This window comes from Eubalaena glacialis, chromosome 11 (assembly GCF_028564815.1).
Source record: "Eubalaena glacialis isolate mEubGla1 chromosome 11, mEubGla1.1.hap2.+ XY, whole genome shotgun sequence".
Lineage (NCBI taxonomy): Eukaryota > Metazoa > Chordata > Mammalia > Artiodactyla > Balaenidae > Eubalaena > Eubalaena glacialis.
Window position 1 is genome coordinate 808,830 of NC_083726.1, and position 17,476 is coordinate 826,305.

Here is a 17,476-nt window from a genome sequence, read left to right on the forward strand (position 1 = left end):
GAGCAGGGCCAGGAATCCTGATCTGTGAGGCCCGGGAGTCCCAGGCCTGGAGGACTCCGGGGAGACCTGCAGGGCGGTGCGGTGGAAGGGCAGTTGGCGGGCGCGTGTCGAGGGGTATAAAGGTCGGTGGGCAGTGCGGGCGTTGGGGGGCGGCTGGGGCCCGGGGCCAGCAGGGGACAGGGCTGGAGGCGGGGCGGGATGCACGGGGCGGAGCAAGGGGGGCTGGGGCGGGGTCGAGGGGGGCCGGGGGTGGGGGGAAAGGCCAGAGGGACGCGAGGGGGCCCTGGGGGGCGGGGGGAGTTGGGTTGCGGGGTGGGGCCGGAGCAGCGGGAAGTGGGGGTCGCGGCGGGGGCGCCCGGGAACACAATGGGCGCTTGTGTGCCGATGCGGCAGCCGGCGCCCTGAGCAGACACCGCCCTGTTCCGGCCGCACACCGTGTCCTGGGCCGGGCGGCCGCGGCGCCGGGCCTGCGGGGAGGGCGCAGCAGGGCTGGGCACGCGCGGAGGCTGGAGCGTCCCGCCCGCCGGGCTCCCCGCGGCTCCACTGTGGCCGCCCCACCAGGCCCCCCGGCTCCTCTCTCAGGGGGTGGCCGTGGCCTGTGTCCCTCAGCCCGTGTCCCAGGGCCTGGCCATCCTGGCTCCGTGTGGCAACTGGACTCAGAGGCCAGCCGACCCCGGCACAGGGCCCAGCCCAGGTCTGGCGGGCTCGCCTGGGCGCTGGGGTCTGCACCCCGGACTGGTGGGCGGGAGTTGGGGGGGCGGGGCTTACATGCCCTGTGGGGAGACGGCCCTGCAGGCTCGGCTGGGAGGGCAGGTGGGCTGCATCCTGGCCCTGCAGGGGGGCGGGGGTAGGCACAGAGCTGAGCGCCCTCGCTCTTGCTTCACAGCCCCAGAGGCAGCTGAGAAAAGTGAAGAGGACTGGTCCCCCCAGGCCTCCAGCCATGTTCCAGGAAGCCAGGAGGGAGCGTGGCTGCGCAAGGGTGGAGCCGGCATTGGGTAGAGGGGGTCAGATCTCAGGCCAGTCTGGGTCTGCAGCTGAGGCCCCTCTGCCACGCCCCAACTCCCACCCACTGCAGGGGAGGGGCTGCAGGACCCAACAGGGCCCAGCAGGGGTCCTGTCTTGATCTCAGGTCCCACCCTAGACAGGCAACAGCTCTCTGGCTCCCTTGGGGAGGCCCCAGGAGAGGGCATTTGCACGACAAATGGGTTCCCTGGAAGGCTGCTGGGCCCTGGAAGCTGGCGCTCCTGCGCGTGTGTGTCTACGTGAGTGTGTCTGCAGACGGCAGGCCTGACCGCGCTCCGCATGGGCTCACAGCATCCTCCTGCATCAGGCTGCACGGCTCGGCCGTCCTCGCAGGCCTCCTGCTCACAGAGGCAGCCCCATCTGGGCCACAGAGCCGGGGCCTAGCCCCAGTGGGCTCGGAAGTTTCCTCATCAGTTAGGAAGACCTCACCCAGGCCCCGTGTCCCTATACCCTGGTGGTGGTCCTGCAGCTCGGCAGGACAGGCCACGTCTGCTGTCGGTCCTGCAGGGCTGTGAGGCCTGTGAGGGGGATTCTGAGCAGATGCCCAGGGCTTCCTCCCAGATTCTTGGTCCCAGCTTCTGGGAAGGGCTCGAGGTGGCCAGACCTGGCCAGGTTGGGTAAGGGGAGGTTGGAATGTGGGGGGAGCATGGGCAGGGGGCTGGCAGGGCTTGGGGAGACCAAGGTGGGGATGAACTGAGGAACCGGTGATGGTGCCAAAGAGCAGGCGAAGGTCAGCCTGGGTCAGACTGGACTGGGGGGTGTCTGGCTGCGGGGAGCGTGGTTAAATGGGGCTCGCCAGGACCCTCGGGGAGGGGAGGCCTGGCTGCGTTCTGGGGAGGGTGGGCTTGCACTTAGGGTCCAGTCTCCTGCTCTCTAAACTCTGCTATTCTGCAGGCCCTCTCGGAGAAGTTCAAAAAAGGAAAAGAAGGACTCCCCTGGTGGCGCAGTGGTTAAGAATCCGCCTGCTAATGCAGGGGACACGGGTTCGAGCCCTGGTCTGGGAAGATCCCACATGCCGCGGAGCAACTAAGCCCATGCGCCACAACTACAGAGCCTGCGCTCTAGAGCCCGTGAGCCACAACTACTGAGCCCACGAGCCACAACTACTGAGCCCGCGTGCCTAGAGCCTGTGCTCCACAAAAAGAGAAGCTACCGCAATGAGAAGCCCGCGCACCACAACAAAGAGTAGCCCCCGCTCGCCCCAACTAGAGAAAAGCCCATGCGCAGCAACGAAGACCCAATGCAGCCAAAAATAAATAAATAAAATAAATAAATTCAAAAAAAAAAAAAGGAAAAGAAGAACTTCCCTGGTGGTCCAGTGGTTAAGAGTCTGCACTTCCACTGCAGGGGGCGTGGGTTCGATCCCTGGGTGGGGAAATTCCGCATGCTGTGGAGTGAGGCAAAAAAATTTTAAAAAAAGGAAAAGAAGATCTGGTCTTGATTCAGAGGAGAGGAGCCCTCAAGACCAGCTCCAGCTCCACCCAATAAAAAGTGAATTCACATGGGTAAGTGAGAGTAGCAAGAAACAGGTGAAGTTAAGTTTAATGTTGATCTTATTTGACCCTGTATCTCCGAAATATTATCATTTCAACATGCAGTTAGTATAAACAGGCATTAATGAGACAGTTTATATCTTTTCTCCTACTGAAGCCTAAACCGCTTGTGCCTCCCATATTGCAGGTGGCTCAATTCTCACCGGCGAGGAGGGGCCCCACGGATGGTGCCGCTCTGGACCCTCGCTGGGGTTCGGGAGCCTGTTAGAAATGCAGAACGCCAACCAAAGACTCACTGGCCGCCCTGGTGATCCCAGGGCACCTTTGAGTTCCCAAGCCTGGGGCTGGGGGCCTCGAGGTGGTGGGGAGATATGCCCAGGAAATGTCTTTTTTTAAAAAAAAATACATATTTTAATTGTTAAATGTAACATACATGCAGAAAAGAGCACAGACTTGTCATGGTCTTTTTTTTATTCGTTTATTTAATGTTCTAAATAAAGAAAGATTAAATTTAATCACTAAAAAGAAATCACTATCATGAACGTTACCCTTTATTATAATATTGTGCAGGGCAAGTTTTAAAGCAGATATAAGGGCGGTGACCTCACTGCAGACGCTGAAGTCACACAGTATTTCGTAGCTCGTGGGGGTGTATTTTGTTCCTACCTGAGTGGTGAAACGCTGCACCAAACTAACTCAGTTGTTTTTATTTTTCGTTGTGGTAAAATATACGTAACATAAAATTTGCCGTTTAACCACTGAGTATACAGCTCAGGGGCATTAAGCACACCCACCTTGGGGCTTCCCTGGTGGCGCAGTGGTTAAGAATCCACCTGCCAATGCAGGGGACACAGGTTCGAACCCTGGTCCGGGAAGATCCCACATGCTGCAGAGCAGCTAAGCCTGTGCACCACAGCTACTGAGCCTGCGCTCTAGAGCCCGTGAGCCACAACTACTGAGGCCACGAGCCACAGCTACTGAAGCCTGTGCACCTAGAGCCCGTGTTCCGCAACAAGAGAAGCCACCACAATGAGAAGCCCGCGCACCGCAACAAAGTAGCCCCTGCTCGCCGCAACTAGTGAAAGCCCACATGCAGCAACAGACCCAACGCAGCCAAAAAATAAATGAATAAATAAATAAGCTAGGGAATATTACTGAAAAAAAAACCAAGAATTCCTTTCCTCTTAAAGGCTGAGTAATATTCCACTGTGCGTAGAGACCACGTGTTTTTATCCCTCCATCCATTGATGGACACCTGGGCTGCTCCTGTCTTTGTCTGCTGTGAAGGATGCTGCCATGAGCACGGGCGTGCAAGGGTTTGTCAGACACCCTGCTTTCAAATCTCTTAGTCTCACACCCGAGAACGGAATCCTGGATCGTGTGGGACGCAAGCCCATCCTGAGAAACGTCCGTCATGTTTTCCACGTGGCTGCACCATTCTACGTTCCCGTCAGCAGTGTGCACGAGGGTACCATTTTACTACATGCTGCCAACACTTGGTATTTTCCGTTTCTTTGGTGACAGCCATCCTGGTGGGCGTGATGTGGCATCTCAGGGGGGTCTTGATCTGCAGTCGCCCCAGGTTGTCACTGCCCGACACCCTCTCCCTGTCCTCACTGTTCTCCTCGCCCAGCTCAGACCCCTGGCCCCCCCTGACCTCCCCCTTTCCCCCTCGGCCCCTCTCATGGCCACTCCCCCCCACTCGGGGCAGCTGGATGTGGCTGGAGAAACACCCTCCCTGCTGCCCTCCCCTTCTGCTCCATCTCCCTCCCTCCCAAACCCTGACCCCTCTTGTCCGCTGCACCCCTCCCGCCCGCCCTGCGAGCCCCTCACAGGCCCCTCCCTCCCCCACCATCGGTCCCCCCCCCACAGTGTCCGACAGAGACCTGTGTGGCTTCCGCCTCATCTGACAGCCTCTCTGGACCTCCCTCCTGCTGCGTGGGGTGGGCACTGCCCCCTCGCCTGGACGCCCTGGTGTCTCCTCTCACCCCCGCAGTTGGCTCCACCTTCAACATCATCTTTTGTTGTGTCTCGAGTTACCCCAAACCCTAAGGGCCTACAACAACACAGGTTTATTGTCTTATGGCTCCTGTGGGTCTGGAATCCAGGCGTGGCCGTTTCCTCGTGCTGAGCAAGGCTGCGGTCTCATGGGGCGGCTCGACCATGTAGGCATCGGTGTGGCCGGACCAGGTCCTCGCTGGCGGGGCCTCCCTCAGCTCCACACACGTGGGCCCCTCCACGGAGCGACTGCCAGAGCCTTAGGAGCCAGCCGCCGGGTCCACGCTGGATGGGAGGGGATGGCACAGGAGACCGGGAGGCTGGGATCCAGAATCTGCCTGGCGCTCACCACCCACCCCTGGTCCTTGTCACCATCCCGTGTCGCCTGGATGACCCCAGTGCCCCTCCTCGCTGGCCTCCCCGCCTCCACCCCAGCAGGACAGCCAGGGTGCCTGCGGTGACCTGAGTCACTGCCCTGCCCCCGCTCTGCCCCCGGTCCCCCCAGGGGCCTCTCGCCACCCCGGCTCCACCTCCGGCTGAAGCCCCTGGCAGCTCCGAAGAAGTGGCCGGTGCTGGGGGGAGGACGGTGCAGCCCCGCGGGATTCCAGCGGGGTATCTTGCGGGGAGGCCACAGGGTGTGCATTGACGGTGGTGCCTGGAAACCTGAAGAGCGTCGCGGCCCATTAGAGCAGGGGCGCGTGGGGTCCTAGTTAGGGCAGGAGACCCATGGACCACAGTGGCCGTTCCTCCAGCCCCTGAAAGTATAACCGGGTGGACATCCGTCCAGCTGGGGCGACCCCTGAACTAGATTCTCAGCCTGTGAGGGAAGAGCTCTCGTGGCGGGGACAGCCAGGTGGAAACTTCACCCCAGCTGAGACGGTAAACAGTGCCACATTCCGGGGAGGTGATGTGGCAGAGCCCAGTGCCACCCTGCAGCCCTGAGGTGCAGGTGGTCACCACCCCAGCCCCATCCGGTCACCACGCTGGCCCTAACCCTAACTCCCGGCAGAGACTGGACGGCTGCAGACTGCCAAGGAGCTGCTGAGCAGTGCGGCGGGAAGGCCAGCGCAGTCAGTAGCCTCTGCTGGAGGTGCATCGCCCCTGATTTGGTGAACGCGTTCTTTCCCGTCCCCATGCAGAAGGAGGACCAGGCACAGCTGTCACGCAGGACAGGCCGTGTGTACGCCCCAGGCCTGTTCCAGGGCTGCGTCAAGCCTCCTGCGTTGGTATAATAAGGTCCTGGGACGGGGAACCCTCAGAAAGTCACACTGTCCCCACGGTAGGAGAGTCCAGCACGGCCCTAGGTTCTGGAGCACAGCCTGCCACCCACAATGGGACCTGTGCGGTGCTGTGCCAGGGTCCAGGAGCGGGGGCAGGAGTGGCCACTCCCGGTGTCGTCCCCCCCCGGTGTCTATGCTCCTGTCCCCGCAGCTCTGGGCTCTGCAGGTCAGAGACCCTGGTGCCCAAGGAGGCCCAGTCTCTCCAGGGCGCTCAGCGAGGGACACAGCCAAGCTGCCCAAGAGCAGCAGGTGAGCGGGGAGGCCACCTTGCTGGAGGTGGCAGGCCCTGACCGGCAGGAGGTGGGGCTGCTTTCACCCCTGCCCCAGTGTGACCACCAAGGCCAGACCCCTCAGGGACGGAGGCTTGGGTCAGGGAGGAGTCACCGGCCGGAGTGTCCCAAAGGAGGGATCCTCGTTAATGGAGAAAACCTTCCGTCCCTGACACGCCTGTGGGCGCTTCCCCGAAGACCTGGGGCAGGAAGGGGGCAGGGGCTGAGGGCTGCAGGCAGGGAGGCCCTGGAAGGTCAGGGTGGCCATGGGCTATGTGCCCCTCCAGCCACACTGCCCCTACCCACTCACCAGCCCCCAAGTGGCTGCCGCTCCAGGGGCTCTGCTCTGGGTGTGGGGCTTCGGGGCAGGTACCTGAGGGTGATTTTTAGGGAAAGTGATTTTCAGGGAAAGCATTCAAAACTGCCAAGGTTGCTCACAGGGCTCCCCTGCAACCACGTCTCCCTGGGCCGCCAGGGCCTGAGCCTGGTGCCCGCGGATGCCTGGGCCCCACGCAGGGGCAGCCCCCTCCCCGCCTCCCTTCCCACTGTGACAGCTGGCCAGACTCCGGTGAGGCCAACTCCAGGTCTGGGGGCTCTGGTGGGTGATGATGGGCCCTCCCATCACCCATCCCTCAGCCCAGGGCGGAGGAGCCTCCAGGGGGCTGCCCCACACCCCTCGGAGCCCAGCCTGGGTCCAGCTGCCCCAGGCAGGACTCAAGCCTGATGGCCGCCCAGCACAAGGCCCGCTGCGTCCTCAGAAGCTACAGGAGCGGCACTGGGGCCACGTCTCCTCTGCTGCTTGGGAGTGTGACCTGGGGCTCGGACAGGGGTCAGCAGCGAGCAGCTTCGGGGGCTGGACGGCCAACCCATCACTCTCACTCACTCAGTCATTCAATAAGTAGCTCTTTCCCGAGCGCCCAGTTCAGAACCACGGTCAGGTCGCGGACGGGTTGGGGCAGTGGCTGGACAGACAGGTGGGTTTATTCATTTATTCACCATTAAACGAAACTTTCTGGAGCACTTATGGGTCTGCAGAACTGCAGATGGCTGGACGGATGGAGAGATGGGCACATGGACATATGGACACGTGGATATAATGGACGCACGGACATATAAGTGGACGGACAGACAGACACACGGACGCATAAATTCCCTGGCTTGCGGTTCCAGCCGAGGCATCCCTGAAGCAGTCACCTGAAGCCAGTCCCCTGGTGCCCGCTTTTCCCCACGTGGCATCAGCTGGCTAAGGCGTCACCTCCGGGGGCCCTCAGCACGCCCATGGAGGACATGGCCACGGCAGCTTGCAGAGGTCTGGGTGCAGGGACCATGACGCTGGACCCAGGCCACAGGCAACAGGTCCAAACTGAAGCCTCCACCTTGAACCTGGCCCTCTGACCCAAACCGTGGAGCCCTCATTCCAGGCGGGGTTTTCGCAGCAGCGCCCCCGCCCAGCCCCGCACTACGCAGCAGAAGGACCCCCTGAACCTCGGTCAGATCACGGCCCCTCTGCGCTCCCACCCCACAGGGGAGAAGCCAAGTCCTCCCAGATCCGCCCCCATCGGACCCTCCTCCCGCCAGCTCCTCCCGATGCTCTGCTCTCGCCATCCTGGCCTCTAACTCACAGGCCACGTTGCTGGGGTATATTTTGTCGCCTCCCCCCACCCAGTGTCCCATATTCGTGTGCCCTCCACCTCTGCCAGGTCTCCTGGCACCCAGCGCCCCCCGGAGACCAAGGTGGGCAGCAGAGGGATGGTGAGTGAGGGGCAGGAGTCTCCAGGAGGGACCCTCGGCCCCTGGATGCCCAGCTGTCTTCTGTGCCCAAACTGTCCCTCAGCCCTGACCGTGCCAGGGCCAGAGCTGAGCCGAGGGCCACATGGACAGTGGTGTTGGGGCAGCTCTTACCTGTCTGCTTACCCCTGCGAGCTTTCGGTCAGCCCCTCCGAGCCCCTGCAGGGGCTGTTCCCGAGGGGGCAGACCCAGGCATCGGGACCAGGGATGTCGCTGGTGTCCAGCTGCCCGTGAGCCTGGGTCACTCTCCAGGCCTCAGTCCCCACCCCGCCGGTCCAGGGCCTGGCATGAACTGGCTCAGCACCCTTCTTTCAATGGTTGAACAAAAGGAAGAACGATGGAAAACGCCAGAACGGCTTGGGTGGGGGTCCAAACACCGTCCCACCAGCAGCCTGAGGCCGCGGCGGCATCAGGACGAGGGCGGGGCAGGGGCTGACCGCCAGGCCCGGACAGATCCTGGTTTGGGGCTGCCCCCTGGTCCAGGACCCGCCCCCTCTGGACAGCATCGCCTCTTGCCCACCCTCAGGGACACAGGTGGGCATGTGGACAGCGGGAAGGACAGGTGGGCAGGGGATGGCACGAGGGCTATCAGGCACCTGCATGAAGTCCAGGATTCCAGGGCCCACCCAGCCTCCCACGGACTCAACGTCCCTTCTCCCTGACTCCCCTGGACACCCACCCCACAGGACTGCGGTCACAGACAGGGCACGAAGCAGGCAGACGAGCCCTGGGCCAGGGAGGGCTGGTGCCATGCTGGGTCGGGGGTGGGGAACGTTCACCCTGGGACAGTGCTGGCCCGGCTCTCGCCCTGCGCCAGGCACCCTGTGGCACTTCACAGCTGCGCCGGGCTGGGACTCACACAGGCCAGCTCGGGCCAGTGCCCGAGGGGTGGGCTGCGGGGTGAGCCAGCTGCACCTCCCCCGCCCCTCCAGCAGATGTGCATCAGAGGTGGGGGGAGGGGGTGGGTGCAGCTGCGGTGTCCTGCTCATGGGGACGCGGTGACTATGCTGCTGATTGGTGCCGGTGTGTCTACGCCTGTGCGTGTGTATGTGAGAACGTGTGCAGATGCATGTGCCCGCATGTGCGTGGGTGTGCTCGTGTGAGTGCACACTCGCCCGTGCTATGGGGGGTCCAGCTAGTGAGCGGTGTGTGAAGCATGGCCTGGACGTTGGCCTGGGTAGCGGCAACATGGTGACCTTTGACCCCAAGACCCACAGGGCCCCTGGGCAGGGAGGGGCAGTGCGTGGAGACAAGAGGAGACCTTAGGCTGACTCATCCTCCCCCTCAGCCCCCTCCTCCCCGACCCTCCTTCCCCACGTCCTGCTGGCACTGTCCTTCTCTGCGCCCCTTGGGTCTGAGGTCCAAGGATGCCCTCAGGGGCGCCCCTGGTGGCTGTGACCTAACAGAGGCCCCACTCCCACATGTCTTTCCTGGCTCGTGGCGGCTTGCAGCGTGGGGCTGACGTCTCTGAGGGTTTCCGCATGGGTCTCTGGCTCCAGGGTGGCAGCACTCAGAGGGCCTGGCTGGGCCTGCTGTGCTCCCAGCTCTGCTGGAAGCCGGGCACCCAGGGGTGTTTCTCGGGTGTCCGTCCCTGTGTGACCAGGGTGCACCGTGCAGGAGACAGGTGACCTTCCCGACTACGGGCTGAGATGACAGCAGATTTGCCCCAAAGCTGGAAGCCTGGGCCTCCAGCTCAGAGGGACATATAGACAAGTAGATGAACAGACAGGCAGCTGGTGACGGGCAGAAGCTGCTGAGAATTGGCGGAAGCCGGGCGGGTGGCCGGCGGGTGGCCCGACGGGTCCTGGAAATCCTTGCTTCCTGTTTTTCCAACAAAGGGCCTCTGTCCCGCAAGGAGGCTGCTGGCCAGCAGCAGCGGACGTGCCTTTTCCGTAAACAGGGTTGTTTCCTTTCTCCTCGTGGCACAAGAACAGCGGTCTCCAAGCCCCCCATGCCAGCCACGGGCACAACCAGCCACAGGACCCTGTAGGGGAGACGGTCCTGGGACAGGGGCCACCCTGCCACCGTGCGAATGTGGGTCGTGGCTTGACCGGCTTCGATGAGGCCCCCAGAACAAGCAGGGGACAAGAATTCAGTGGTGCCTGCCCCCTGGGACAGGTGGGAGGCCAGAGCAGCCTGGCGTCAGGGTGGGCAGGGGCTGTGCTGAGCCTAGGCCCCCTTGGGGTTTGGCAGGGCCCTGTGACCCTCAGGGCCTGACCCAGCAGCCCTGGGAGCAGAAAGGCAGGGCTAAGTCCCCACGGGAGCTGGGTCTCCCGAGAGGGAGCAGCAGGGGCCCGGACTGGCCTGCAGGTGGCTCTCCCTCCAGGCTGGCTGGGAGAGCAGCCCCTGGGTGCTCAGCCAGGTGGACACCACCATGGTGCCTGCTCCCCAAATGAGAAAGCTCGAGGGTCAGAGAGGGCCTCTGACATGCCCAAGCCCCTGCGTATGGCTCTCGGGAGCAGACCGGGTGTGCTTGCCTCCCCGAGAAGGAAGGCCAGGCCAGGCCCTGCAGGAGAAGGGCCAGAACACCAGCTGCAGGCCCCTTGGCCGGGTGGCCTCAGGGGGTCACCGACATGGGGACAGAAACAACACCCCCTGGCTGGCCCTGGCTTGGGGAGGACCCCTGAGGGGTGCAGGGCAGCCTCAGCCAGGCGGCGTGAGCGGCCTCCATGTCCTGGCCGTGCAGCCGGCCAGGAGTCAGCGCCCGGGCATGCGGCTGAGGGGGCCCGTGTGCAGGCGTGTGTGGGTGATTGTGTGCACCCAGGCGGCAGGCGCCTGGACTGGCTTGTGTGAGGGGCTGGTGGGGGCTATTTATAGTGGCTCCGCTGACGAGAGGCGCTATTAATAGTGAGGGTGGAGGGTGAATGGACAATATGCCTCCGGGTGGGGTGGGGGGCGGGTGCCATTCTCTGCCCGAGACACCCGGGGCTGGTACCCCGGCGGCTGGACAAGGGCCACTGTTATCCAGTCAGCAGCTGAGCCGGGGCCTGCGGTTCACCTGGGGCAGCAGGCTGGGGGGGGTGCCCAGGCTGGTGCCCCCCGCCCTGCTCTCCCACGGGGCCATTGGCCAGCCACCCTTCACCCCAAGGAGAGACGTGCTGATGCTGGGGAGTGTGAGATGGGAGGGGCAGGGCTAGGAGGGACCCCAGATGGAGCAGGGGTGCTTAGATGGGCCCCCGCACCTGGCGTCAGGTGGCAACACGGGAGAGGGTGGAGGAGGGGTCGCAGGGGGCTGGAGCCCTCAGCCTCAGCCCTGTGCTCTGTCATCTCATTTCTAGTCCACGACCGGAAGTGGCTTTGACACAGGGTCCCCGCTGACCTCGCAGGTCGACCCCGCCTCCAGCAGGGAGCAGTACATGGGGGCGGGGCAGCAGACCACACCAAGGGATGGGTGGCCGCTGGTCACCCCCGGGTCTGCCCGACTGAGCTTCATTCTCTTTGACTGTTTTCTGAAACCACAAAGGGATACTCAACTCCTGGTAAAAAGGTCAGACCTGACCCCAGAGAGGGTGCAGCATGGAGTGGGGCTGCCCGCGGGCCTTCACTTGGATCCCCACTCTCCAGCCTCACGGGGCGGGGGCTGCTCCCCTCCTCTCCCGGAGCCCAGTCGGAGGTCCCCCGAGGCGCCCATCGGGAGGGTAGGTTGTGGTCCAGGGGCCCAGGGGCCGGCCGTAGCTCCCCGGGGAGGGAAAGCTGTGCGGGCGCAGGCCCTGCTGAGACCAGCCCTGGCGCGGCCCCCTCCCTCCCCAAGGCAGGGCCTGACCTGAGGTCCTGGAGGACACGGGGGACGGCAGGGGAATAGACCCTCAGTGTCTGGGACGTGATCTCTACGCCCGGAGAGCCAGTGCGGGTCCGCGGCGCTCATCAGGCCCGAGCCCCTGGGCCCCGCCGGGTCCTTCCGGGGCTGAGACCCCGCGCCGCCGCCCCCACCGGCGGACGCGGGGACGGATCTGCCGGGCCGCTCACCCTCGACCTCACATCTCATTCACCCGCCTGCTTCCGCCCGGCCTGTTTCTTTCGGGAACCCCCCACCCGCGATGACGTCAAGAGGGGCACGAGCATCCCGCCCGCGGCCACCTGGCGCCAAGCGCTTTCCAAGAAGGTCGCGGCCCACCGCGCACGCGCCGTGCCTATGTCCCCGAAACCTCGGGCTTTACCGTCGGCGTCATCACGCCCGCATCACTACAGCTCCGGGAAGGGGGAAGGGGGCTCCCAGCGCCCGGACGCGCGGGCGGGCCGCGGGCGGATCCCCGCCTTTCCGGCCGCCCCATCCCGGACGCGACGCGCGGGACGACCGCGCCCCTCCCCCGACCTCTCCGGCCCCGCCACCCCTCCCCCCCGCCCCGCGGCCCCTCCCGCGGCCGAAGCCTGGCCGACGCTTCCGGCGCCGCCCCCTTCCCGGCACGGCCGCGCCTCGCTTCCCGCCCGCGGGCCGAGCCCTTCCCCGCCCCGCCGCTGCTCCTTCTCTGCGAGGGCGGATACAGGGGCGGCGGCCAGCCCTCCCCTTCTCCGGGGGGTTAGGGGGACAAGGCATCGACGGGTCGGGCCTGGAGGGGCGCGGGGAGGGGTCTGGGGGAGGGGTGCCCCTGTTCGCGCCCTCTTAGGCGCGGGGTCTCCCGAAGGGCTGAGCTGCCGAGAGGGTCCCCTGCCCCCTCGCGCCCAGGTCCGGAGCCGGGACACTGAAGCCCACGGGCCGCCCCTCTCTAAGAAGGTGGGCGCCCCGCACTGCACACGCCCCGTCAGGCCAGTGGTGTGGAGCCAGCCAGCCTGGCGTCTGGGATGATCCCAGCCACAATGAGGGCTTTGAGGACCCTGAACTGGGAGGGGGCGTGTGGCCTGAACAGCAGCCTGTCCCCAAAGAGGCCCAAGGCTGGTCCCACCCAGCCCCGGAACGGAGCCATCTGCCCCCATGGCTGTCCCCAGGACCGAGGCCTTCTGTGCTGCCCGCCCTCTACCCCTGCCCAGGATTCCAGTGCCCCCTCCGCATAGTCCCTGATGTGCCCCCATCCCAGGGCCCATCGGGCTGGCTGTGGATCTACCGAGAGTGACAGCGCCACCAGGCCCTGACCCCGGGCATCCCGCTTCACAGCCGTCCTATCCCAAGTGGTGGGCTGGAGCCCCTCCCCACCCCTAGGCCTGCCTGTCTGCAAGACCCTGGCACCGCCGGGCGGGGATGAAGGGCAGAGGCAGGAGGGCCCAGCAGTACCTGGGGGGCTGGAGGGCAGAGCCAGCGGGATCTGGGAAGGCAGCTGGGGTGAACATCTGTGAGCCGGAGCCGTGGCTGACGAGGCCCCAGGAGCCAGCCCTATTCCGGGCCCCCGGCAGGTGGGCAGTGAGCAGGCCAGGAAGGGTCACCCACAGAGGCTGGCCCTGGGCCGGGGCGCCTCAGGGAGCTGGTGTAGTGGAGTTGGGGAGGGGCAGCCCCCCACTTCCACTGTGAGCCTCACACAGGGGCACAGGCGTGAGAAGGGGAGCAGGCTCTAGGCTGGCGCCAGGGTTTGGGGCCTGGCGATGGGGCGGGGGGAAGGTAAGGCCTGTGCCCAGCTGCTGGGACCTCGCCCTCGGGCGCGGGAGGGGTGTGAGGCCCGGCGGACGCAGCCGTCCGGAGCAGGGAGAGGCAGCCTGCCCGGGCTCCCGCGGGCCCTGCTGCCAGTGGGAGAGGCTGTCACAGGATGGAGGGTGACGGGGGTGGTGGCGCCTGGTCGTCAGGGGCAGGTGCGTGCAGCTCCCGGGAGCAGCAGGGCTGGAGCTGGGCCAAGGGCCCGAGGCGCCTGAGGGTGTGGTTGACAGAACACTGTGTTCCCGGGGCCTGGACGGGCGGCCGAGGAGGAGAGGCCACGGATGCGTGACCGGGAGGCCCCCGTGAAAGGTCGTGACCCCTTGCCCCGTTTCCAGGCCCGAGGCAGGCCTCAGACCCAGAACCCCCACCGAAGGGCAGGCTGGTCCCCAGTAGGCGGAGTCTGCCACAGCGTGACACCTAACCCAGCCCTTCCCTGGACCCCGTAACTGAGCACAGGGAGGGGAGATGCCGAGCATTTGAGGACTGCTAGACACGGGTGATGCTGGTACCAGGAGGCCCAAAGCGTCCTCATGGCCCCCCAGGCTACGGGGACTCTCCAGCCCACAGTCACCTGGACCGGCTGCCCATCCTCCCTATCAACAGACCTGTGCTAATCAGGCCAGGTGACCAGGAAGTGGCGAACACACTGGGGCCTTTGTAGGACACGTGTGCTCTAGGGAGAGGTGGGCCCTGCGCAGGTGCAGAGGCCTGGGGCCCCCCCAAAGCAAGGTGCGTGCCACCATGAAGGAGGACGCACAGGTCTGGAGGCTTCGGGTTCTGGAGCAGTACATCGGGGCTCGGGCTCTGCTCCAATACCCGGGGCCCCCAACAGCCCCCAGCTGGACGGGGCACAGAGCAGGAGGGCTGCAGCGCAGTGTCCCTGCCGCTGCATTTAATCCCATCCCGGGGCAGAGGTGTGGGTGGGTGAAGGGGAGGCCTTCCATGCGACCCTGGGGGCCAGAGCAGCAGGCAGTCTGCAGGCCATGGCTTCCCCCGGGGAGAGGGGGCACCTGGCCACGGGCTGCGGCCATCGTCTCCCCTGAGGCCGACACTTGGGGCTGGGTGTCCTGGGCTCTGGAGGGTGTTGAGCAGCATCCCTGGTCTCTACCCACTTGAGCCAGAAACCCCCTTACGCCCTTGAGACAAGTGTCCCCAAACATTGCCTGTGTCCCCGGCGCCACCCATTGAGAACCGCTGGCTTCCAAAGCGTTTGATCCTGTGACACAGGATCCCACGTCAGACCAAGGGACCCACTTTACAGCAAAGCCAGGACAGGGCTGGGCTGGGACCACGGGCACTCAGGCACCACACTTCCAGAAGCTTCTAACCCACGGGGTGCACAGCAGCCTGCTGAAGGCCAGGTGGCCGGCCATCCTCTGTGGGGAGGGAAGCCACCCCAGGACCTGCGTATGGTGCACACCTGGGCCCAGGTGCCGAGGGTGAGTGGGAGCAGCCCCGGGAGTCTGGGCCTCCGGGGCCCGCAGAGCCGAGGTCCTGGCTCCCCCAAGGGATGTGGCCGAGTGCCCCCGCTGGGCTGCCAGCAACCTTGTGCAGGGCCCAGTGGGCGAGCAGAAGTGCCACCGGGGCAGGGTCCTTGACCCTGATTGGCAGGAGGGCAGGCCGTCCGGCTTGGAGGACGGCACTGCGTGCCGTGACCCTGAGGAGGTGTGCGGAGGGGTCCCTGCGGTGTGGGACCGTGGAGGGTGCTGTGACTCACGGCCCTGGCAGCCCCGTCCCTTCCCATCCCGGGCAGCACCCGAGGTGGGATGAGGGAGCAGAGGCGCGGCCCTTGCTGGAACCGGATCACTCCAGCAGCCAGGGGTCCGGGCTCCGGGGCGGGGGGGGGGGGGCGGTGGGGGGGGGGTGGGGGGGGGTGCCCCTGAGGCCCCAGTGTGATGTTCCGGCCCTGTCCCAGCCCCGCCCCAGCCCCGCCCCAGCCCCGCTTCCTTCTACTCCCGGGACCTCCTGGCCCAGGGCTAGCACCCCACCCCCGGCCGGTCCAGGCCGAGGGGCCCGGGGTGGTCCCACAGCGCCACCTGCTGGCCGCACCTGCCCCTCTGGCCCTGGGCCCAGTGGCTGATCCACCGAGGGGGCCAGTCCTGTCCAACTGCTTGGCCAGAGGGGAGGCCGCAGGGCTCGGGCAGGGGTCACCGCCAAGTCACCCCTCCCTGCCGCAGGCGGAGCCAGAGCCTCTGAAAGGACAGCATCGTTCAAGCCCCTAGCGCCCACATCCCCACACCCTTGCACGTGGACCCCCAGCCACGGTAGTCCCAGGGACCCTGCCTGCATCCTGAGCCCCTAGCCCGGCCTGGTGCGGTCCTGCTGGGGGCGAGTCCCCCTCCCTGCCCGATCTGCACCACCCACCTCCACTTTGTCTGGCCCAGCTCCCTGGGCTGGGAATATCCTCCCGTCTACAGATGAGAAAGCTGAGACTGGGGGTGTTCCACCATTGACTCCAGACCTCAGGCTCAGAGGGGGCCAGGATCCCCTGCTGGGTGCAGAGACACGGCCCTGGGGAGGGGTGGGGGCTCACAGAGGGGTGCAACGTGGGCAAGGGGCTAGGGCCGACCTCTGAGGGTGGCCGCTGAGCAGAGACCCCCATGGAGGGAGGAGCAGGGCCCTCCCACGCGCTCCCAGCAGGAGGGACTGCAGCGCAGAGGCCCTGGGGGGCCACGTGTTCCCAGCAGGAGGGACAGCAGCGCAGAGGCCCTGGGGGGGACCATGCACGGCGCTGTCAAGGAACCAGGTCAGCCTGACTTGCGCTGCCTTAGTGGGGCAGGTGCAGCGAAGGGGCAGGGTTGGGGGGCCTGAGCGGGGGTCCCAGAGCAGAACGACGTGAGGGCCAAGGGACCCCCCTGGGCTGTGGCCGCAGCTGCCGTCAGCACAGAGGTGCCCAGTGGCCTCATCCCTCTCCAGGCCACCCAGGGCCAATAGTGCCCAGGAAGGTGGTATACCAGCAGGAAAGCAGCGTAGGGGCCGGGTAGGGGACCCCTCGGGCCCCATGGGCCAGCGTAGTGGTCACAGGGGAGCCAGCTGCGGGGCTGAGGCCGGGGTCCAGCTTTCAAGCGTCCAAAGCAGTGGGACCCACCCCCTCCCCACTGCCAAGTGACTGTCTGGTCCCCTCAAGACACCTACTGATGCCACCTGTAGGGGAGAGGGGGCAATGGCACCCACAGAGCTCCGGTGGGGGGAGGGCAGCCACCCAGGTGACCCCACCGTGTGTGGGGAGACAGTGCCACCCAGGGACCGTGAGCTCGGTCCCAGGGCCTGCAGTGAGGATGCGGGCCATCTGGTTCCAGCTGGAAAGGGGGTCAGTTCCCCAGTGCAGTCATGAGGCCCCACCGCTGGATGGCTTTGGCACCTGAGCCTGGGCCCCGCGTGCAGGACCTGAGCTGGGCAGGGACCACCCGCCCTGGCCTGGAGCTGCCCCTGCCCCGCAGCCCCGCAGCTGACAGGGAAGGCTTCCCCTCTCTCCCTCTCCTGGGAGCCTTCTAGCCGTGCCTCCCCGAGGCACCCCAGGCCAGGGGCCTCCCTCTCCTCGTCCACCCACGGGTCAGCACCTCCACCGGCACCCGGCCACACCCACCCAACATCCATCCGCAGGGCCCCAGCCCACACGGCTTCCTGGAAGCCCCCAAACTGCAGGCTCCCTCCTCCCCCTCCCCCTCCCCCTCCTCCCCCTCCCCCTCCCCCTCCTCCCCCTCCCCCTCCCCCTCCCCCCCTCCCCCTCCTCCCCTCCCCCCCTCCCCCTCCCCCTCCCCCCCTCCCCCCTCCCCCTCCTCCCCCTCCCCCTCCTCCCCCTCCCCAGGGACCCCCATCCCCTCACCTCCGCCTGGCCCCGTGCTGCCCTCCACACACAGCCGTCACCCCCATCACCCCCTGCTGGTGGCCGCGCCCTCCCATGGGCCCTGCCCCTCGGCCTGCACCGCCGTGTCCGTCTCCGAGAGGACTGTGTGCCAGCTTGACGACGGCCATCCCCCAGTGTGGACGCCCCCCAGGCCTGGACCAGATGAGAGCAGCCCCCAACCTGTGCTGCTCATTGGCCTTGCTGAGCCCACTGGACTC

General features: G+C 65.8%; 1 protein-coding gene and 1 long non-coding RNA gene across 2 annotated transcripts; both read left to right on the forward strand.

The window, feature by feature from the left end:
* The first annotated feature begins 326 nt into the window (after nt 1–326).
* Nucleotides 327–2,958, forward strand: LOC133101260 (uncharacterized). Its single transcript, XR_009702606.1, has 3 exons — nt 327–694; nt 1,918–2,528; nt 2,704–2,958. It is a non-coding gene; the product is annotated as an uncharacterized LOC133101260 (long non-coding RNA).
* A 2,689-nt stretch (nt 2,959–5,647) lies between these two features.
* LOC133101341 (nascent polypeptide-associated complex subunit alpha, muscle-specific form-like) lies at nt 5,648–12,634 on the forward strand. Its single transcript, XM_061206043.1, has 15 exons — nt 5,648–5,705; nt 5,946–6,094; nt 6,539–6,631; nt 6,700–6,870; nt 7,303–7,419; nt 7,764–7,815; nt 7,898–8,081; nt 8,240–8,413; nt 8,690–8,799; nt 9,752–9,885; nt 10,178–10,259; nt 10,341–10,651; nt 10,770–10,964; nt 11,130–11,489; nt 11,720–12,634. The coding sequence occupies exons 1-15, from the start codon at nt 5,648–5,650 to the stop codon at nt 12,632–12,634; spliced, it is 3,105 nt and encodes a 1,034-aa protein (XP_061062026.1).
* Nucleotides 12,635–17,476: the final 4,842 nt, after the last annotated feature.